The 20,091-nt window shown below is 41.0% G+C and overlaps 2 protein-coding genes across 2 annotated transcripts; one reads left to right on the top strand and one right to left on the bottom strand.

The window, feature by feature from the left end:
* Nucleotides 1-11,123: 11,123 nt before the first annotated feature.
* On the top strand, nt 11,124-14,419 carry LOC112214223 (fibroblast growth factor 23). Its single transcript, XM_024372816.2, has 3 exons — nt 11,124-11,573; nt 11,680-11,783; nt 12,035-14,419. The coding sequence occupies exons 1-3, from the start codon at nt 11,339-11,341 to the stop codon at nt 12,473-12,475; spliced, it is 780 nt and encodes a 259-aa protein (XP_024228584.1). The 5' UTR covers nt 11,124-11,338; the 3' UTR covers nt 12,476-14,419.
* Nucleotides 14,420-14,613: 194 nt separating this feature from the next.
* On the bottom strand, nt 14,614-18,432 carry tigarb (TP53 induced glycolysis regulatory phosphatase b). The gene is made up of 6 exons (XM_024372815.2): nt 18,291-18,432; nt 17,786-17,823; nt 17,391-17,512; nt 16,743-16,820; nt 16,483-16,593; nt 14,614-16,250 (listed from the first exon to the last, which is right to left on the bottom strand). The coding sequence occupies exons 1-6, from the start codon at nt 18,320-18,322 to the stop codon at nt 15,816-15,818; spliced, it is 816 nt and encodes a 271-aa protein (XP_024228583.1). The 5' UTR covers nt 18,323-18,432; the 3' UTR covers nt 14,614-15,815.
* Between the last annotated feature and the right edge of the window lie 1,659 nt (nt 18,433-20,091).

Here is a 20,091-nt window from a genome sequence, read left to right as displayed (position 1 = left end):
CCCCTCATTCCAGAGGCGCCAGAGTTCCTCAGTCCAGAGGTGCCAGAGCTCCTCAGTCCAGCGCTGCCAGAGCCTTCCTCTCCAGCGTTGCCGGAGCTTCCCGTCTGCCCAGCGCCATCAGAGTCGCCAGTCTGCCCAGCGCCATCTGAGCTACCCGTCTGCCCAGCGTCATCAGAGTCGCCAGTCTGCCCAGCGCTGCCTGAGCCACCCGTCTGCCCAGCGCCGCCAGTCTGCCCAGCGCCGCCAGTCTGCAAGGATCCGCCAGTCTGCAAGGATCCGCCAGTGCCGCCAGTCTGCAAGGAGCCGCCAGTCTGCAAGGAGCCGCCAGTGCCGCCAGTCAGCCAGGAGCCGCCAGTGCCGCCAGTCAGCCAGGAGCCGCCAGTGCCGCCATTCAGCCAGGATCTGCCAGAGCTGCCAGTCAGCCCAGAGGCGCCGGAGCCCCTCAGCCCAGAGCCCCTGCCCCTCTGTCCAGAGCTTCCGCTCCTCTGTCCAGAGCCTCCGCCCCTCTGTCCAGAGCCTCCGCCCCTCTGTCCAGAGCTTCCGCCCCTCTGTTCCGAGCTGCCCCTCTGTCCAGAGCTTCCGCCCCTTTGTCCAGAGCTTCCGCCCCTCTGTCCAGAGCTTCCGCCCCTCTGTCCAGAGCTGCCCCTCTGTCCAGTGGGGTCATTTAGAAGGGTCGCAGTGGTTAGGAAGCCACGGAGGCGGACAATGAGGCGGACCAAGACTATGGTGAAGTGGGGTCCACGTCCCGTGCCAGAGCCGCCACCGCGGAGAGACACCCACCCAGACCCTCCCCTATAGGTTAAGGTTTTGCGGCACCTTTGGGGGGGTACTGTCACGTTCTGACCTTTATTTCCTTTGTTTTGTATTTATTTAGTATGGTCAGGGCGTGAGTTGGGTGGGCAGTCTATGTTTGTTTTTCTATGATTTGGGGATTTATATGTTTCGGCCTAGTATGGTTCTCAATCAGAGGCAGGTGTCATTAGTTGTCTCTGATTGAGAATCATACTTATGTAGCCTGGGTTGCACTGTTTGTTTGTGGGTGATTGTCTATGTTGATTGCTTGTGTCATCACAGTTCTCATTTAGCTTCACGGTCGTTATTTGTTTATTGTTTTTTGTATTCAGTATTCAGTACTTTCTTTAATTGAATATCAAGATGAACACAACCCACACTGCGTTTTGGTCCGCCTTTCCTTCAACAGAAGTAAACCGTGACACATTACAATAGATTTGGTGATTCAGTGGTAGAATTCTCGCCTGCCATTTGGGAGCCTCGGGTTCGTATCCTGGTCTATGCACCAATGGACTATAATCTGGGTTTCTGATTGTAATTCAACTAAAGATATGGTCGTTAGTGTTTGTTTAAGATATAAACTGAATGTTTTAATAGCTTGTTTAGGTTCAATTGAAAGACTAATTCATTCAAAATAATAGCGAGGCGATTTCGATGTAATACGTTGTTTGTTGCCTAAATGGTCTGCTGGAATAACATATTGAGAATGGAGTTGTATTTAAATAACTGAATCAAAGAAGAGACAGTTACCTAAATCTATTTAATTCTAATAATAGGGGAGAGGTAATTGCAATAGAGTTGTACCCACCGAAATGTGTTTTTTATTCTTATGGATTGACTGATGTATTTTATAAATTTGGCGCTTTACATGTTATTTTTAAAGTCTTGGACATTTCATAAGTGGGAAGCTGAAAGAGAAGGGAAAGTTGTGAAGTTTGGTTTGAATGTTTTGTGATAGTTTCTGATTATTGTTTCTTGGTTTTATTGTTTAGGTAACACCAGTGAATTTGAGAAGGAAGTTAATGTATACTAACATTATAATCTGTTTCCATTACGTGGAACAATGTCCGGTCATTAACTTCTTGGTGACAGGATGCATTTATCACTGTATCATCTGCATACATTGGAACTTCAGACTCTGTACAGAGGGGTTGGTAGAGGGGGTGTAATTAGAGAAAGAGATGCACAGTGCAATTCTCCAAGATTTGGGCAAAGAAAGCAATCCCAGTTGAGAATTCTGCCACAGAGGTATGGTAAATACATCTGGGAAACCTATTACACATGCTCAGTTGTATAGAGCCATGTGTCAACAGGGAGGAAGGATGGTAGAGCAGGAGGTAGAGCAGGTTAGGAAACACTGCAGGTTAGGAAAGACTTTGTGGCCTATGGGATAACGAACTACTTAAAAAATATATAATAGATAAATATAGCAAATGGGTAGAAGCGTTCCCAACTTACTTGGCGGACACGATTAGGGTAGCTAAAATATTAGGTCCAGATATTATCCCTAGAGTTGGTTTACTAGGATCTATCTCTTTAAATAATGGATTATATTTTAGCTAATCAGGTAGACCATATAGAATGCCAGAGTTATGGAGACCAGAACAAGTAGGCATAAAAGTTGAAGATATACTAGCAGAACACATGAGAAGACTGTTTGTTAGCCAAACCTGTATGTCCAAGATTTTGTGTCCAACAGGTGCATTACAGGAGAAGGTGATTCACTCAATCCAACCAGGAGACTGGGTGTGGATCCAGTCTGGAAGACTGGAAGCAGCCCCGTTGGGAAGGCCCATACCAGGTTCTGTTAACCACCGCCTTTGACATTAGAATAGCTGAGAGAGTCACTTGGGTCTACGTTACCCACTGCAAAGAGGTAGGAACACATACAACCACTGCGGATCACACAGAGTTAGGAGAAGAACCGAGTACCAACAGGGTCCGGGGGTTGCCTCCTTAACAAAGATTCCCTATCCCGACCATTCATCACTGTGTGTGCTCCTAGAAGTGTGAGTATGGGGTGGTACCTAGCAGACCAACTAAGGGCAGGAGAGGGTTGGTGGTTTTTGGGAAAATTAGGGACTCTGAGCTGCATCATAGTCTTGGTAATCTTTCGGATACATCCAGATCCACCATCTTCCGGTACTAATTATGTGACGCTGTTGTCATTGATAGGAAGTAAACAATAGACAAACAATATAAAATACTGACCATCGAGGATGAGTGATTTACAGAATAAGGAGTCAAAGAAGGTCAAGATGTCGGATCTAAGCTAAACATTAACTTCTTTGGGACTGGGGGTATTGAGTAGCTTGGATAAAAAGGTGCCCAGAGTAAACTGCCTGCTACTCAGGTCCAGTTGCTATTATTAGTAGATTTGGATAGAAAACACTCTGAAGTTTCTAAAACTGTTTGAATGATGTCTATGAGTATAACAGAACTCATATGGCAGGCAAAAAACTGAGAAACAATCCAACCAGGAAGTGGGAAATCTGAGGTTTGTAGTTTTGAACTTTATCAAACAAAACATACATGTATTGTGTAACATGAATACCTATGAGTGTCATCTGATGAAGATCATCAAAGGTTAGTGATTATTTTATCTCTATTTGTGCTTTTTGTGACTCCTCTCTTGGGCTGGAAAAATGGCTGTGTTTTTCTGTGACTTGGCTCTGACCTAACATAATCGTTTTGTTTGCTTTCGCTGTAAAGCCATTTTGAAATCAGACACTGTGTCTGGATTAACGAAAAGTTTATCTTTAAAATGGTATAAAATACTTGTATGCTTGAGGAATTTTAATTATGAGATTTCTGTTGTTTTGGATTTGGCGCCCTGCACTTTCACTGGCTGTTGTTGAGGTGGGGCGCTACCGTCCCGAATATCCCTGTCACGCCCTGACCTTTGTATTCTTTGTTTTCTTTATTATTTTGGTTAGGTCAGGGTGTGACATGGGTGATACAGTGGGGCAAAAAAGTATTTAGTCAGCCACCAATTCTGCAAGTTCTCCCACTTAGAAAGATGAGAGAGGCCTGTAATTTTCATCATAGGTACACTTCAACTATGACAGACAAAATGAGAAAAAAAAATCCGGAAAATCACATTGTTGGATTTTTAATGAATTTATTGGCAAATTATGGTGGAAAATAAGTATTTGGTCACCTACAAACAAGCAAGATTTCAGGCTCTCACAGACCTGTAACTTCTTCTTTAAGAGGCTCCTCTGTCCTCCACTCGTTACCTGTATTAATGGCACCTGTTTGAACTTGTTATCAGTATAAAATACACCTGTCCACAACCTCAAACAGTCACACTCCAAACTTCACTATGGCCAAGACCAAAGAGTGAGAATCTGCAACAGGTAAGCAGCTTGGTTTGAAGAAATCAACTGTGGGAGCAATTATTAGGAAATGGAAGACATACAAGACCACTGATAATCTCCCTCGATCTGGGGCTCCACGCAAGATCTCACCCCGTGGGGTCAAAATGATCACAAGAACGGTGAGCAAAAATCCCAGAACCACACGGGGGGACCTAGTGAATGACCCGCAGAGAGCTGGGACCAAAGTAACAAAGCCTACCATCAGTAACACACTACGCCGCCAGGGACTCAAATCCTGCAGTGCCGGACATGTCCCCCTGCTTAAGCCAGTACATGTCCAGGCCCGTCTGAAGTTTGCTAGAGAGCATTTGGATGATCCAGAAGAAGATTGGGAGAATGTCATATGGTCAGATGAAACCAAAATATAACTTTTTTGTAAAAACTCAACTTGTCGTGTTTGAACGACAAAGAATGCTGAGTTGCATCCAAAGAACACCCTACCTACTGTGAAGCATGGGGGTGGAAACATCATGCTTTGGGGCTGTTTTTCTGCAAAGGGACCAGGACGACTGATCCGTGTAAAGGAAAGAATGAATGGGGCCATGTATCGTGAGATTTTGAGTGAAAACCTCCTTCCATCAGCAAGGGCATTGAAGATGAAACGTGGCTGGGTCTTTCAGCATGAAGGAGTGGCTTCGTAAGAAGCATTTCATGGTCCTGGAGTGGCCTAGCCAGTCTCCAGATCTCAACCCCATAGAAAATCTTTGGAGGGATTTGAAAGTCCATATTGCCCAGCAACAGCCCCAAAAGATCACTGCTCTAGAGGAGATTTGCATGGAGGAATGGGCCAAAATACCAGCAACAGTGTGTGAAAACCTTGTGAAGACTTACAGAAAATGTTTGACCTCTGTCATTGCCAACAAAGGGTATATAACAAAGTATTGCGATAAACTTTTGTTATTGACCAAATACTTATTTTCCACCATAATTTGCAAATAAATTCATTACAAATCCTACAATGTGATTTTCTGGATTTCTTTTCCTAATTTTGTCTGTCATAGTTGAAGTGTACCTATGATGAAAATTACAGGCCTCTCTCATCTTATTAAGTGGGAGAACTTGCACAATTGGTGGCTGACTAAATACTTTTTTGCCCCACTGTATGTGTGTTTTTGTCTCATCTAGGGTGTTTGTACTGTCTAGGTTTTTTTTGTAGATTTATGGGGTTGTTTCCATCTTGGTGTTTATGTAAGTCTATGGTTGCCTAGATTGGTTCTCAATTAGAGGCAGGTGTTTTTCGTTGTCTCTGATTGGGAACCATATTTAGGCAGCCATATTCTTTGGGTATTTTGTGGGTGATTGTTTCCTGTGTCAGTGTTTGTGCCACACGGGACTATTTCACTTTGTTATTTTGTATTTGTGTCATGTTCAGTCTTTTCTATTAAAACATGGACACTTACCACGCTGTGTATTGGTCCGATCCTTGCTACACCTCTTCAGACGAAGAGGAGGAAATCTGTTACAATCCCAGAGAGGTTAAACAATTTCCTCTGAAACAAATAACTTCACAGGGATTTAGTTGGCCAGATTGAAGTACTCGGTCAACCCACATCGGTTCACTTTAACTCCTGATGAGCACCAGTGTTATAGATACAAGAAGGGCACCAAGAACTTAGGTGATTTTAATGGCTGTAAGGCAATCGTTAATGTGACTGACTTAGGTTTGGAAGTACAGGAGAAAATTCTTAACCGCACAGCACCTATAACTGATGTATGGCTTTACCACTACGTTCTTTTCGTGATTGTCAATAATTTAAAATGTGGATTGGATTAATTACATCTATTATAATCAACAGAGATCCATGAATGAAACCGGGGATGCAGTAAAGGGGTTCTCTGACCAATTATCTGCCACCTCCCTCATGACCTGGTAAAATAGAATGACTCTCGATATGTTATTGTCAGAAAAGGGTGGGGTATGTAGAATGATAGGGGTTCATTGCTGTACGTTTATTTTTAATAACACAGCTCCAGATGGATCAGTGACCAAGGCCCTGGCCGGTTTAACCACATTAGCTCATGAGTTAGCAGAGAACTCTGGGGTGGATACCTCCCTGACTGGGTGGTTCGATAGAATGTTTGGGAAATGGAAAAATGTTGTAATTACTGTATTGTTGGCTGCTTTCACCTGCATGAGTGTGTTGGTGTTGTGTGGATGCTGTTTGATCCCATGTGTGAGAGGTTTAATCACCAGGACTCTAGAGAGATCGATGACGCAACAAATGATGAGGTATGGACTGATTCCAAGCTCCGACCAGTGGGATGACAACGTCATGCCTCCAGGCCTAGTAGATGGCTCCGTTTCTTTCAACCACGAGGAGCCCATGTTGGATGAGACTATCTTCAATGTTTAGACAGACTTTATTTAATGAAGATTATAATGAAAATCCTAAAAAGAAGAGTTATAAAGGGATATAGGCCTAGAACAGTCATTGATGAGTATCTGATGTAAATACATGTATTGGTTTTGTTTGCTTTTGTGTAACATTTATGATTCCATATGGTGGTTGACGTATCAGTGTGTAATATTTAGTCAAAGGGTGGATTGATAAGGGAATTTATATGTTTAAGGTAATGACTAAAGAATTCCACCCTGAAACATAATTATTGGATTATGTAAATGTATAATGAATAATTAGAGAAACGGAACTATTATTAATTATTCGATTATGTAACATGTCTAATGAATAATTTGAGTGATAAACTTAATCTGGGATATGTGGGACGGTAGCGTCCCACTTGGCCAAAAGCCAGAGAAAATGCAGAGCGCCAAATTCAAATTAATTCCTATAAAAATCAAACTTTCATGAAATCACACATGTAAGATACCAAATTAAAGCTACACGTGTTGTGAATCCAGCCAACATGTCAGCTTTCAAAAAGGCTTTTTTGGCGAAAGCAAACAATGCTATTATCTGAGGATAGCACCTCCATAAACAAAAGAGAGAAAACATTTCAAGCCTGCAGCCTCTACACAAAATAAAAATATAAATCATGCCTTACCTTTGATGAGCTTCTTCTGTTGGCACTCCAATATGTCCCATAAACATCACAAATGGTCCTTTTGTTCGATTAATTCCATCCATATATATCCAAAATGTCAATTTATTTGGCGCATTTGATCCGGAAAAACACTGGTTCCAACTTGCGCAACGTGACGACAAAATATCTCAAACGTTAACTGTAAACTTTGCCAAAACATTTCAAACTACTTTTGTAATACAACAGGTAAATAATCGATAAAATTGAAGACAGGATGATCTGTGTTCAATACAGGAAGAAAACAAACTCAAGCATGCTTTCTGGTCATGTGCCTCTATCAAACAGTACACATGAAGTGACCCTCGTTCAAGATGGCCGTACTTCTTCATTACACATAGGAATAACCTCAACCAATTTTTAAAGACTGGTGACATCCAGTGGAAGCGGTAGGAACTGCAAGCAAGTCCCTTAGAAATCTGGATTCCCAATGAAAACTCATTGAAAAGATGGTGACCTCAACAAACAAAAAATATCTGAATGGTTTGTCCTCTGGGTTTCGCCTGCTACATAAGTTATGTTATACTCACAGACATGATTTAAACAGTTTTAGAAACTTCTGAGTGTTTTCTATCCGAATCTACTAATAATATGCATATCTTATCTTCTGGGGATGAGTAGCAGGCAGTTGAATTTGGGCATGCTTTTCATCCAAAATTCCAAATGCTGCCCCCTATCCTAGAGAAGTTAAGTCCAATATGGTTTGGTCGAGACAAGTAAGGGAGAGAAATGTGTGTGTGTGACTAAGAAAATACAGAGGATAATTAAACTATTCATGACCTGACCTGGTTGGAACTCTAAAAAACTTACGACAGGAAAGGGAGTCCTGTCGAGGTCCCTCTAATCTCGGGAGGATGGAACTGCCAGCCTGGTAGTGATAAACAAGGAATGAGGACTGTGGAGAAAGATACATCCCACCTACTGTTTGTGTGTTTGTGTGCGTGTAAATAGGTAGGGGGGTGGAAGTTATAAATAGGCATTTTTTGACTTTAGAACGTTCTCGTGAATGAAGAACCAACCTTTTGCATAAGCTGAGTCTTTGCCTAATTATTATTAAACCCAGGGTCTTACAAACCTCGGGGATTGGTCAAAGCTTAAATAATTGTTTAGTTATCATCATTGGGATTGAAAATTCTCGTGACAGTCTCTGAGTCAGTATATGAACTACACCTAATGGCAATGTTCCCTCAAAAGACTTTGGGCATTGAGCAAATTTCAGGTCTGCTGAACGCAAACTTGAAAATTGTGAAAATTCTGTGCAACTTCTGGCGCATGTTTACTGAGAACACTGAGGTTGTAGCCACTTTAAGTTACAGTTTTAACAGTGGTCAAGTAGACTACTGTGGCTATTTTATCATAATGTAGGCCTACCAGAGTGGCATACCATTAAAAACAATGAAGAAAATGCATCCCATAACATTTTAACATGGAAATAGCTGTTCTATCATTAAGCCAACAATAGCAGCCAATGTGTGGTGTTCAATATAGGCCTACATTCCATGAGACTTTTGGAAAAAAACATACAGGGCTTGACATTAACCTGTTTATCCACTTGTCCTTCAGACAACGAGGTGATTGAAAATGTGTTTGATGCAAGAAAACACTTTACAAAATAAAATGCATATTTATTCCCATATCATTATTATAGAGAATCAGACAAATTATGCTACCCTCTACCTATTGGCTACTTAGCTTATTCAAGCCTGTCTCAAAATATAACACTGCCCCTTTAAGATAGAAAAAAGCGCTTTACCTGATTCACTTTTTAAAGATAGCTAGAAATGCATAGGTTTTGTGCTTTTGTAGGAAGCAACCACGTCCCCATTGATGACTAGAAATTAGCTTTAACTGGGCTAATAACTAAATTACTAGCAAACATGGCTACATGTTTTGTTCTCAAAACAAGCATATCTTGACCACTCATGATGGGAACACAATCCAGTTCAAAGTGAACAGCACAGATCCATAAATGGCAATGGTCTATTTGCATAAGAAATATCAGCTGCTCTGCTCTGAAAATGTATTGAAAATGCGTTGAAGTTCAATCTCTTGCTTCTTTGCGCAGGCTGATATTTCTTCTGTGCACAGTTTAGAGGGAACATTGCCCACCAGTCACACACTGGTTGGCCCAAGTCACAAAAGTTGAAAGTTATTCCCCCAAGGAAAGTCCCTACTCCCTACCCTTCAACAGGGTGACTGTTGCACAAGGTCAATAATATGCACAACGTCATTCACTATAACAGTGAGTCAGCTGTCATGTAGTATGACACTGTTAGCATTTCCCATGTGCCCGTAGTGAAATGGGACATTGAGCATGAGGAAACTACAAGAAAGGAATGCTGTCGACAGATGACAGACCAGCACATCAACTTTCACATGAAACCCTCAGGCCTTGTTGTTTACAATGCCCTACCCTTCCTAGCCGATTCACCTGATGGGATTTCCTGGACGACTGCCATGGGTATATGGTCCTCGAGATCAAGTGTCCCCAGAAATACAATGACTTGCCTCCAATGGACATACAGTGCCAGTCACAATTGTGGACACACCTACTCATTCAAGGGTTTTCTTTATTTGTACTATTTTCTACACTAGAATAATAGTGAAGACATCAAAACTATAAAATAACACATATGGAATCATGTAGTAACTAAAAAAGTGTTAATCAAAATATATTTTATATTTGAGATTCTTCAAAGTAGTCACTCTTTGCCTTGATGACAGCTTTGCACACTCTTGGCATTCTCTCAACAAGCTTCTTGAGGAATGCTTTTCCATCCGTGTTAAAGGAGTTCCCACATATGCTGAGCACTTGTTGGCTGCTTTTCCTTCACTCTACTGTCCAACTCATCCCAAACCATCTCAATTGGGTTGAGGGCTGATGCAGCACTCCATCACTCTCTTTGGTCAAATAGCCCTTACACAGCCTGGAGGTGTATTTTGGGTCATTGTCCTGCTGAAAAAACAAATGATAGTCCCACTAAGCGCAAACCACATGAGATGGCATATCAGAACCCAAGCTTTTTGTTGAACATCACCTGATTCCAGATTCCCAGAAAAGGACATTGCCAATGGTATTGAATGAACAGGAGGATGGAGCAGCAGCAATCTGTTCCTGCAATAGACATCTGTTCGGCAAGATCACCTAGGACTGCATGGTGAAGTGATTCCATTACAGATGTGTAGGAATCAAAAGGAAGACAGGACAATGGTTGTGCAATGCGTGTAGGAAGTAAGCTAAACAAGAAGCGGCACTGTTGATTCTTCACAAGGTGTTTTATTGGACTATAGACTGGGGTAAGTCTAGCTCCCCCAGTCATCATCAACTATGCACACAGTGTAATGTTAATTTGGAGCTTAATTAGTCATATTCAGGCATGGATTTATGTTTTTATAATGAAATAGAAAATACTAGATAGAAATACAGCACTACATTAGATCTGTGTTTTTAAATGGTCTAATATTTATCTAAATCTAAGTTGTTGTCTTATCATTTAATTTGAACAGATTGTACCATAATGTTCGATTACTATCATAGAATTCAGTTTTCAAAACATTGGAAAGGTGTTGGGAATAGGTTGTATAAATTAGGGACAGGAAACCTTGGGAATTGTTTGTGTAGATTATCCATAGACTTATCTAAAGTCAGTTTTTCAATGTGCAATTATTAATATGTTTCTATATCTATAAAAAAATATCTATGTCTATTATAATATGCTTACTGGACAGAGGGTTATATTGCACACACTGTGATGACATATGCGATTTAAAGATTAGTGCAAGGATCATGATTATGAAAGTGCTGATGTTTGGGAAAAAAAATACGATGTCACTTTTGTACAGTCATTGCTCAATGAGACTACTACGTTATTTGGTGACCAATACCTTTAGACAAACAGGCAGGTGGAGATGCACCCCCTTCCTTCCGCCGAGAGAAAGACCCACATCTGCGAATGCTGCGTAGGCTAAAGGATGTGAGCAGGAGTGGCACTTGGGTCCCTTTAAATAGAGCCGTCCTTAAACTTTGGACTATCAGATCAGCTGAAGTTTGCAAACAGCTTGCTGCAGAACTCAAAGCTACATCCGAAATCTCTGGGATACATTTTTCTGTGTTTTGGGGGTAAAAGATGGAACTAACCAAGACATCTGGGATGAGGAACGCCGTTCTTGTGCTCTTACTGGCTGTTGTTCAGGGATTTCGACAAGTAGACGCTCTTCCAAACCCATCACCTCTCCTGGGATCCAACTGGGGGAACCCGAGAAGATACGTACACCTGCAGACGTCTTCAGACCTGAACAATTTCTACCTTGAGATCAGTTTAAATGGCCACGTGAGCAAAACTACACTTCGAAGCTCATACAGTAAGTTCTTATTACATTTTGGGCGTTTGGATTCGATTGAAATGTAGTTTTAAGTCATTGTCTTTAATCTGCTTCTATAGACTAACCCAATTAATTTTGTCAACAGGTGTGATGTTATTGAAGGCGGAAACAAAAGAGCGCGTGGCGATACTTGGAGTCAAAAGTAACCGCTACCTGTGCATGGATGCCCTGGGAAACCCTTTCAGCTCGGTAAGTAAATTCCCATTTTCATTGTCCATTGAACTGAAATACATGTTTTCTGTCATATGTCTACCAAAAATGCGCTTTTACGCACGGATTTCAGACCGTGCGTAAACACACAGACAATATAATATCATATTTTTACATTGGGCGAAGTGTTCTTGTGTTTAGCACTCAAGTAACACTTTGAAAATGAATTGAATTGATGTACGTTCCTAAGTGGTCTGTTTGCGTGAATTCATCCATTTATCTGTTTGCAGACTGTTTGCCTCAAGGAAGACTGCCTTTTTAACCACAAGCTATTGGAAAACCACCGCAACGTGTACTACTCTTGTAGAACTGGTATTCTGCTCAACTTGGAAGGGATAAAGCAAGTGTACGCAGTGGGTCAGAATCTACCGCAAACCTCCCTCTTCCTGTCGGAGAAGAACACCGTGCCGCTGGAGCGCCTCTTGCATCGGGAGAAGAGGAACCGGGCGGTTGACCCTTCTGACCCGTACAACATGCTGGGTCAAACGGAGGAGGACTCCCGGGCAATGCCGCAACTGGATGACACCTTGGAGGTGGACCAGGAGGCTGAACTCCCCGAGGGACGCAACATCTCCCGGGAGACCCCTCAGTCTCCCTCCGACGACCCGTGGAACGTGCATTCCCTAAACCCCCCTCCCAGCCCCCGTATCATGAATGGAATGATGGGATAAGAAGACAGGACACTCGCAGTTGTACACTTGGGTTTATCAATGTAAGCTATGTATGCGTTCACGTTGGGTCTTTTCCAGCAGTTCTGCGAACAACCCTCAAAGTTTTAAACAGATATTATTAGGGCATATTGGTAATTTATATGTAGTCATAATATGAAATATGTAGCCAAAAAAATACCACATTGGAACATTTTATTTCGGCCATTCTTCACTATAGCACAGTGAGTAACTATTGGTTTCCGTGATTTTTGATTCCAGGACACAAATTCTGTATTCTGTATTTGATTGCGCTCTGTTTACGGGGAGGATTCTTATGAGAATCATGCTGAAATCCGAAATAATTGTGTCTTTTTTGGAGAAAAAAAAAGTTGAGCTGAAGTCACTTTATTAAATGTTATATAATGCAAGAAGACTGCAACAAAATACCATTGATATGAAACTTAAACATATTCCATCTAAAATGAGCCCAACTATAATGTTGAATATGCCAGTAGGCATGCATGTTATAATGCATGTTCTTCAAGTGAGACGTTTAATTTTAAACGGAAATTAATGGTCCACTCTACAGGGTATCAGAACGAATAGAAACCACATGTTATAAATGCTGGCCACCAAAAGCAAGCAACAAAGCCAATTCCATGAAAGTTTTAAGAATTTATTTATTTAAATCCATTCATTTATTGTTATTTATAGTATACTATTTATATGGATGCTTAGCTGTTAAAGAGTTATTTTGAAAACCTGTAAGTTATGAGGAGACTATGTGTGTGAGGGCTAGTGACATTTATCTTGCATTTTTTTGTTAGGTTGATAAAGAAAATATGACTTTTTCCAATTAATTAATTTATATTCTATTTTAGATCAATATTTTAGAACTTCAGGATGAAGAACTGTATCCTCACAACCACTTCATCCTAGAATTCTATGTATGATGCAATCATATAAGTACAGGCTAAATGTGTGAGGAAGCTCTGTGTCACATTAAGTGCGTAAGCAGGTTGACCATTGACTCATTCACTTTGAGCTTCCAGTCATTAAGGTTGCGTGTCCCACGCTTCCGCATCTCATTATGGAGAAAATTGGCATATCTTAGTTCCTGCCAAACCATCTTCTAAAAATAAACATTTCCACATTCTATTTTTGTTTCAATCTCACTAAGTAACATGTTGGAGGTGTTTTAGTCAAAGGAACACATGACGGTGACCACTAACCTTTGTCCTGTTTCACTTTGAGGTTAAACCACATTGACCTGGCTGTCACATCTGAGAGGAGCCTTAACAATCTCAGTGGCGGTCATGAGTGAAGGCACTTTTTTTTGATTGATATACTGTAGATATTTTTCAATATTCTTGAGGCAGTTTATTCAAATATTGCAATATTCCTTCAAAGGAAGAACTGTAATAACACTCAAGTTGAATAAGATTTAAGCAAACCCACCCATTCATGTTGAAGGATCAGATTTAGTACAGATGTTTATGCTGCCACTTGGGCCTTTGGAGCATTACTCATGGTTGTCTCTGGAACAATCTAGACACAGGTCAGTAGCTGTCGCATAATTTTCAATTGCCCCAGTTCTTTTGACCTGTCACGCTCAGCCTGAACACTGAAACAAAGTGAATTATATCATGTTTTAAACATGAGAAAGTTCGCAACTCGGAAGTGGCCCCTCAGGTGATTAAACCTGATATTTCCCAACCTGCAAACATCCACTGGTTCAAATCCTGCTTTGCATAAAGAAACTACAAGACTTGCACACTCTATTGCCTCTTATGCAACCTTTAGTGACAATTACATTTGTGCAAGATCAGAGGAAGCTTGTGACCATTTATGAACACTTGAGATACATGGCCATTGAACATGTTAAACACCAATATTGAAGCCTTTTATTGGCAATGCAATACCAAACAATACTGTAACGCTGTATTGCTTGCATATGAAAATGACAATGTGTAACAATAAAGACAAAAAACTGTCAATGTGTAACATTTAGCTGGTTTGTAAAAATAAGTATACTATATTTAAACTGTTATGATACAACTGTCTGATATAATTGTAACTGTGTAGCAGTGACAGGTTGCTTGCAGTATTGCTGGAGTTCATGCATAGCACACCAGTCTCACAGAAAATACATAAACTTCTGATAGTGTATAATTTATTATCTTGTAATGGACATGGACCACAATAAGAGATAACTCCATGTTGAATTGTAAAGGCTTTAAAAGATACTCACTGACATTCTTCGCACTTTTCTGCCTTTGGTATAATATGACATAAACAATACAACTAAATCTTCAACATGATCAACTTAGTAGTGGAAACAAACCACTACATTATCCACACTAAAACATTCCAAACAAGTCCTCATTTCATTGGACTATGACACAGGAAGTGTTTCGTTTCTATAGAAAATTCCATGAATAATTATTCAAAGACCGGGAAATCCACTCATCCAGGATATATATACATCTTGCCAATAGTTCTGCAGAATTTGTCACTGTAAAAAGGGTCCATTAACAGCTAAAAAGCAAATAATTTACCCTGTATTCCCATAATACATTGTGTCCTCTACTTCTGTGTCATTGTCTGTGGTCGGGTAGTCATTCCCTTCTTGTGATAAATTTCTGATTACATTTTTCAATAGACCGGGAAAACAGACAAACCTCAATGACAACAGAGCAAAACATGATGTAGAATAGATACATGAAATCACAACAGAGATATGGACCCAACTTCAGACTGATTCAAGCTCCACCATCCAACCTCTCAAGCAAACCCAACCCATAGCCAAATAAATACACAATCAAAAGAACAACTGAGGTAGTACATTTTTTTGTGTTATTGCCATCGCAGTGCCAGCATCTTGTCTGCTGTTGTTAAACCTGTCAGCATTACACATCATTGTTGGAGTGACAGTGTGTGTGATGAGTCATCATTAAGGACTGGTATAGTGACTCCAAGAACATCAGATAAGGTAGAAGATACCGATCTTCAAAATGTATCCACTTCGGGGCACTTCCAATACATATGCATAACAGCCTAGGTCACCATGGTTACATATGTCACACAACATGGAGGTTACTTAAAAGGTTTTAAAACAGGTAAAGATATAAACTGTGCAAAAATGCTTAATTTATTTACTGTGTATAAAATAAATAAATAATAAATGGGTGATTAGGGTTCTTCGATGACCCTACTAAAATCTCCCCCCAACTCATATCATCAAATAGTAGGACAGGTCACTGTCCCAGATATTCTTTACTTTTAGTGGTTTGTTCTCTACAGTAAATAATATTTAAACAGAACAGAGTAGTGACTAAACCTTGTGTTGCCTTGTCTATCTTTAATGTGTGATGTAACATATGTTACGGGAGGTCAGGTGGTCCTTCCTGTTGGTGAAAACACAGCGGACAGCAGAGAGTGCCGGGCCAGACTCACTGGGAGACACGGTGAGGACAAAGCGGCTGATGCCTGTGTTGGGGCAGGCTGACAACACCTTGGACATTTTCAGGTCCTGGGGCAGAGAGCACTGCAGGTCCTCCACAAAATGTCTCACAGCCACGCGGATGTAGGCACCGTGGCTCACCACCAGGGCATGGAGAGGGACACCTTCCATCCCATCGTCAGGCAAACCAGCCAGGGGCCCATCTGTGCCAGACTCGGCTGCACCGGCCCCAGCCTCTGTCCCTACAGCAGCAGAACTCTGTCCTGAGCAGCTGTGGTCGTCAACCATGCGCTGGTAAAGCGACTTCAGAAACTTCTTGCATCGCAGCCTTACCTGGAGGAAGACATAGACACACGTTAAAATTATTCAAGGACTAAAATAATACTCATCTCCTTCGAAGAAAAATGAATGATCTATTAATGATGTGTTGAGCTTCTGCCTTGAAGTTCCGAGTTGAACCCCTGCATGGCACTGTTGGCCATGGAATCCAGCTCTGAGCTGTTGGCAGCTAACCAACAGCAGGACCAAAGGGAAAGCTGATTAAATGTTCAGATCACAGACTAACCTGTTCCAAGGTCTCCCCTCCAGGAGGAGTATAGTCTCGACATGACTGGCCGGCTGCGTTAGCCATGTTCTTCAGATCCTCCTTGGGCTGTCCTTCTGCGATCCCAAAACCCTGCATGATTGATGAACCACTTTGATGCGGATTTTCTATGCATTTTATTTGAATGTCAAACTCTAGGGCCCCTGTCGAGGTAGACTGGGCTGGATCAATTGTATACTACATACATGCAATAGGAAATAGGAGGCATATGAAAGACTTACCCTCTCTCTGAGTAAGGGGTCAAAGACCATTTCAACGCCCGAGGAGTGAACATTGTTCCTCATAATGATTTCTGCAGTCTGACAAAGGATAAGGATGTGTGAACAATGACAGCACTGTCTTAATCTCCGCACCCACAACCAAATCAGCTACTAGGCCATCACGATAAACTAACATTACTTCTAGTTCTACCCGCTGACATTTCTCATATCCTGTAGTCTATATCTGTGGTCTTAATATATCCTCTGTTCTCTTCCCTCCTTCAACAGTAACATATACAATGGAGAAGTTTTGTTCCAGGAATTATTGAAGTGACTTTGTCTTATCTGAGTGTCTCCCACTGAAAAGGTGTTGCAGTAAGGAATCATTTTACTTTGACATCAGTTCCCAACACCTCCTGCCATTTCCTGCAATTGAACGGCAGTGGCAGTGTAGCCGGTGCACACAATTATAAGTCGCACACTGGGAATCTAAACTAAACAGAGGTTACATCCTACATCTGCTGTGCATTGTTAATATTTCTGTTGGTCACCTAACCTTGTTCCCAGGCTCAATTGCTACATAGAGCCAGCTGGGTGGACGAGTGGTCACCTACCTGTAACCTAAGTCGACATCACATGTTACACCAGTGGCATCTCAGGAAAACTCACCTGTCTGGCGCGCTGCAGGTTACTGACAAACACGTTGGAGAACCTGAGCTCTCTGAGGTACAGTCCTGCAGCCTCTGCCTGCTGGAGCCCCGGCTCCGAGAGGGAAGTGTCCACCCCCTGACCTGACAGCACAAGACCAACAGGTATACACACTTAGAAAACCAGTTGGATAAGGGATTAGTCAGTGTTTGTGTGAGTGACCTTTCTTTTAACATTCCCCCTCAAGTGAACATGGAAACATAAGTATCTATCACTTTAATTCTATCAGCTGATACATGAGAAACAAGGAAAGGTGTGTAAGCTAGTTCTTACAGCCTTTGGTTTTAAATCACACAGGATTCCCGAGTGAAGGTCATTACTGGTCAAGGTTGGAATGTTTATGAATAACAGCATACCTTGTAGCAACTTCTCCTTGTTGTATTGTGTCTCCCCACTGTGAAAGTGAGAAGATAATCATTTTGAAATTTACAGGCATAGCCTTTTTTTAAGAATACACAGCATCAGGGAAATTCTAGACGTGTACAAATAGCTTAAACGTTAACGTTAGTAGCTTTGATCGCTTGCATGTCTTTCAATGAGGCTGCATGTGAGAGAGGCTTTATATGCGGTCTATGGAGAGAGGACACTCAGAGTGACACTGCTTCGATATGGTGGCAGAATAAGAAACCTATGGATTTAGCTAGGCAGCCGCTTTGGCACAGAATAATACTGTTAGATGATACATTTGATTTGAATAGGCAACACGCTTGCTAGCTAATCTTGTCGGCAACGGACAGCTTCGCTTGAAGTGGTTCAATAGGGTTGTCACGTATGCAGAAGCCTACGTACATTTGATCAAATATATTATACATACAGCATCTAAACAGCATACAAAACAGAAAGGTGATGTTATTTACTTACTGTCTAACAACGGTCAAGCTAAATGTAAGCATTTTAGGCTATTCCAAAAGACTTTCTGCCTCCTTACTGGCTCAATGTTTACGGGTTTCTTCCTAGTTCTATGACACGTGACGTGACGTCACGAGGTCTACTCTAACAGACCAATGGCATTGCAGAAGGTGAAAAATGAATACTAAATGGTCTAGTTAACAAGAATACAAATGTTACTCTTATTAAGATTGTTCCCTGATCAAACACAATTATTTGAACAATTGAACAATTCTTAGAATATTGTTGTCTAGAATAATCATTAAATGAACCCTAAATATCTTTCGTGAGGTGAAGATACCAGTTTTGTATGGGGACCATGAATTAATGGTAGATTACCCGAATTGGATTGCCTGTCTATCTACCAGCCATTGGTGTGGAATGGTACCTGATAAATGTAGCCTATTCATTGAAGAGAGGGAGTAAGGATGCTTGCAACTGAAAAGGTACAAAACCATTGAATTTGAGTTGTATATATTTTCTTCAAAAACATGGGCTGTTTACCACTCTGTATATTTTATAATCTAAATGAAAGCTGCTATATAGTAGTTACTCATTACTAGTATGTCACCCCTGATGATTCAGTACTGTAATTGTTAGTGAGAAGATATAATACCCAAACAACTGGTGCTTTAGTGTTAATTTCCAAAACTCTATATGTCAAATATACAAAGAGAATTGTAAGAAGTGTGAAGAGGTGTGTGACTCTGCGGTTTAAACCATAACATGCAGCCAAGAATTTGTACGTTCAAATATCATCTTGTGTGTGCGTTTGTGTACGTTTTGAAACATAAGTATACACCTCAAACACAAGGTTATGACCTTAAAAAAAAAAAGAAGGAAAAAAATGGTACCATATCAGATAGAGTTGAAATGATGTAAAATATGAACACGATTCCACTCATGAGGTCATTTGTCTGCAGGAAAGGGGCACAAACTTGGTGGTTTATTAGTCATAGCATCGACTTACAGCCAAGAGGTTGTGGGTTTAATATCATCCATGTGTGCTTTTGTATACGTTTTTATAACTCTCGATGTCAAAATTACAAAGAGAAGAATGTTTGAAGGAGTCTGTGGTTCTGGCGTAAGGATCTCACCCCATAAGAAGTTCGAACCCTCAGACACTAGGTCAGATAAGACTATAGCTGCATACACACAATAGCCTTTTGGTGCAGCATATCTTCAATCAAATGAGAAGCCATTTAGCACCCTCAATCTTTAACTTACCTTCATATGGGCCTGCATAGTTACTTGACTGCACAGTACACCACCACCAACCCAATCACTCTACACATTTCACCTTCCCGTAATCTTGTCCACCAGCTGGCTCTCTATACACCAGCAATTTGAGCCTGCGGACGAGGTTAACCTTCCCTTAACCAGCACAGAACAGAAGACAGGTACATTACTAGCCAGTAAAAATACTTCACTCTTTTTTGTGGGTCAAATTTATTGAACAGAAGCTGTGGATCAGACACTTCTGAGGTACATGTGGTTGGCAGTGGTGGGGGTCAAAACGAACTAGAAACCCACAGTTTTCCACACTGAAGGAGTACACATAAACATTATTTTTTGATTATTAAAAAAACTCACTAAATGGGTACCTCACAAAATGCATTCCACTTAATCCAATACACAGATCCTAAATGTGGCAATTAAGTTGTAACTCATAAGTAGAAAAAACAAAATACAAATATATATATTTTTTGTCTTCAAAATACATTTCAAATAGCCGTCTTTTATTTGGCACCAGGTATGATATGAAATATCTGGT

Source organism: Oncorhynchus tshawytscha, linkage group LG33 (genome assembly GCF_018296145.1).
Source record: "Oncorhynchus tshawytscha isolate Ot180627B linkage group LG33, Otsh_v2.0, whole genome shotgun sequence".
Lineage (NCBI taxonomy): Eukaryota > Metazoa > Chordata > Actinopteri > Salmoniformes > Salmonidae > Oncorhynchus > Oncorhynchus tshawytscha.
This window is presented reverse-complemented; position numbering and strand designations above follow the sequence as displayed.

Excerpts from the sequence above, each read along its gene's own strand:
- LOC112214223 (XM_024372816.2), top strand. The coding sequence starts at position 11,339 with ATGGAACTAACCAAGACATCTGGGATGAGGAACGCCGTTCTTGTGCTC. Across the intron at positions 11,574-11,679 it reads TACACTTCGAAGCTCATACA|GTGTGATGTTATTGAAGGCG; the intron begins GTAAGTTCTTAT and ends TTTTGTCAACAG. Across the intron at positions 11,784-12,034 it reads TGGGAAACCCTTTCAGCTCG|ACTGTTTGCCTCAAGGAAGA; the intron begins GTAAGTAAATTC and ends ATCTGTTTGCAG.
- tigarb (XM_024372815.2), bottom strand. The coding sequence starts at position 18,322 with ATGCTTACATTTAGCTTGACCGTTGTTAGACA. Across the intron at positions 17,824-18,290 it reads AGCTTGACCGTTGTTAGACA|TGGGGAGACACAATACAACA; the intron begins GTAAGTAAATAA and ends TCACTTTCACAG. Across the intron at positions 16,251-16,482 it reads GAGGGGAGACCTTGGAACAG|GTAAGGCTGCGATGCAAGAA; the intron begins GTTAGTCTGTGA and ends GTCTTCCTCCAG.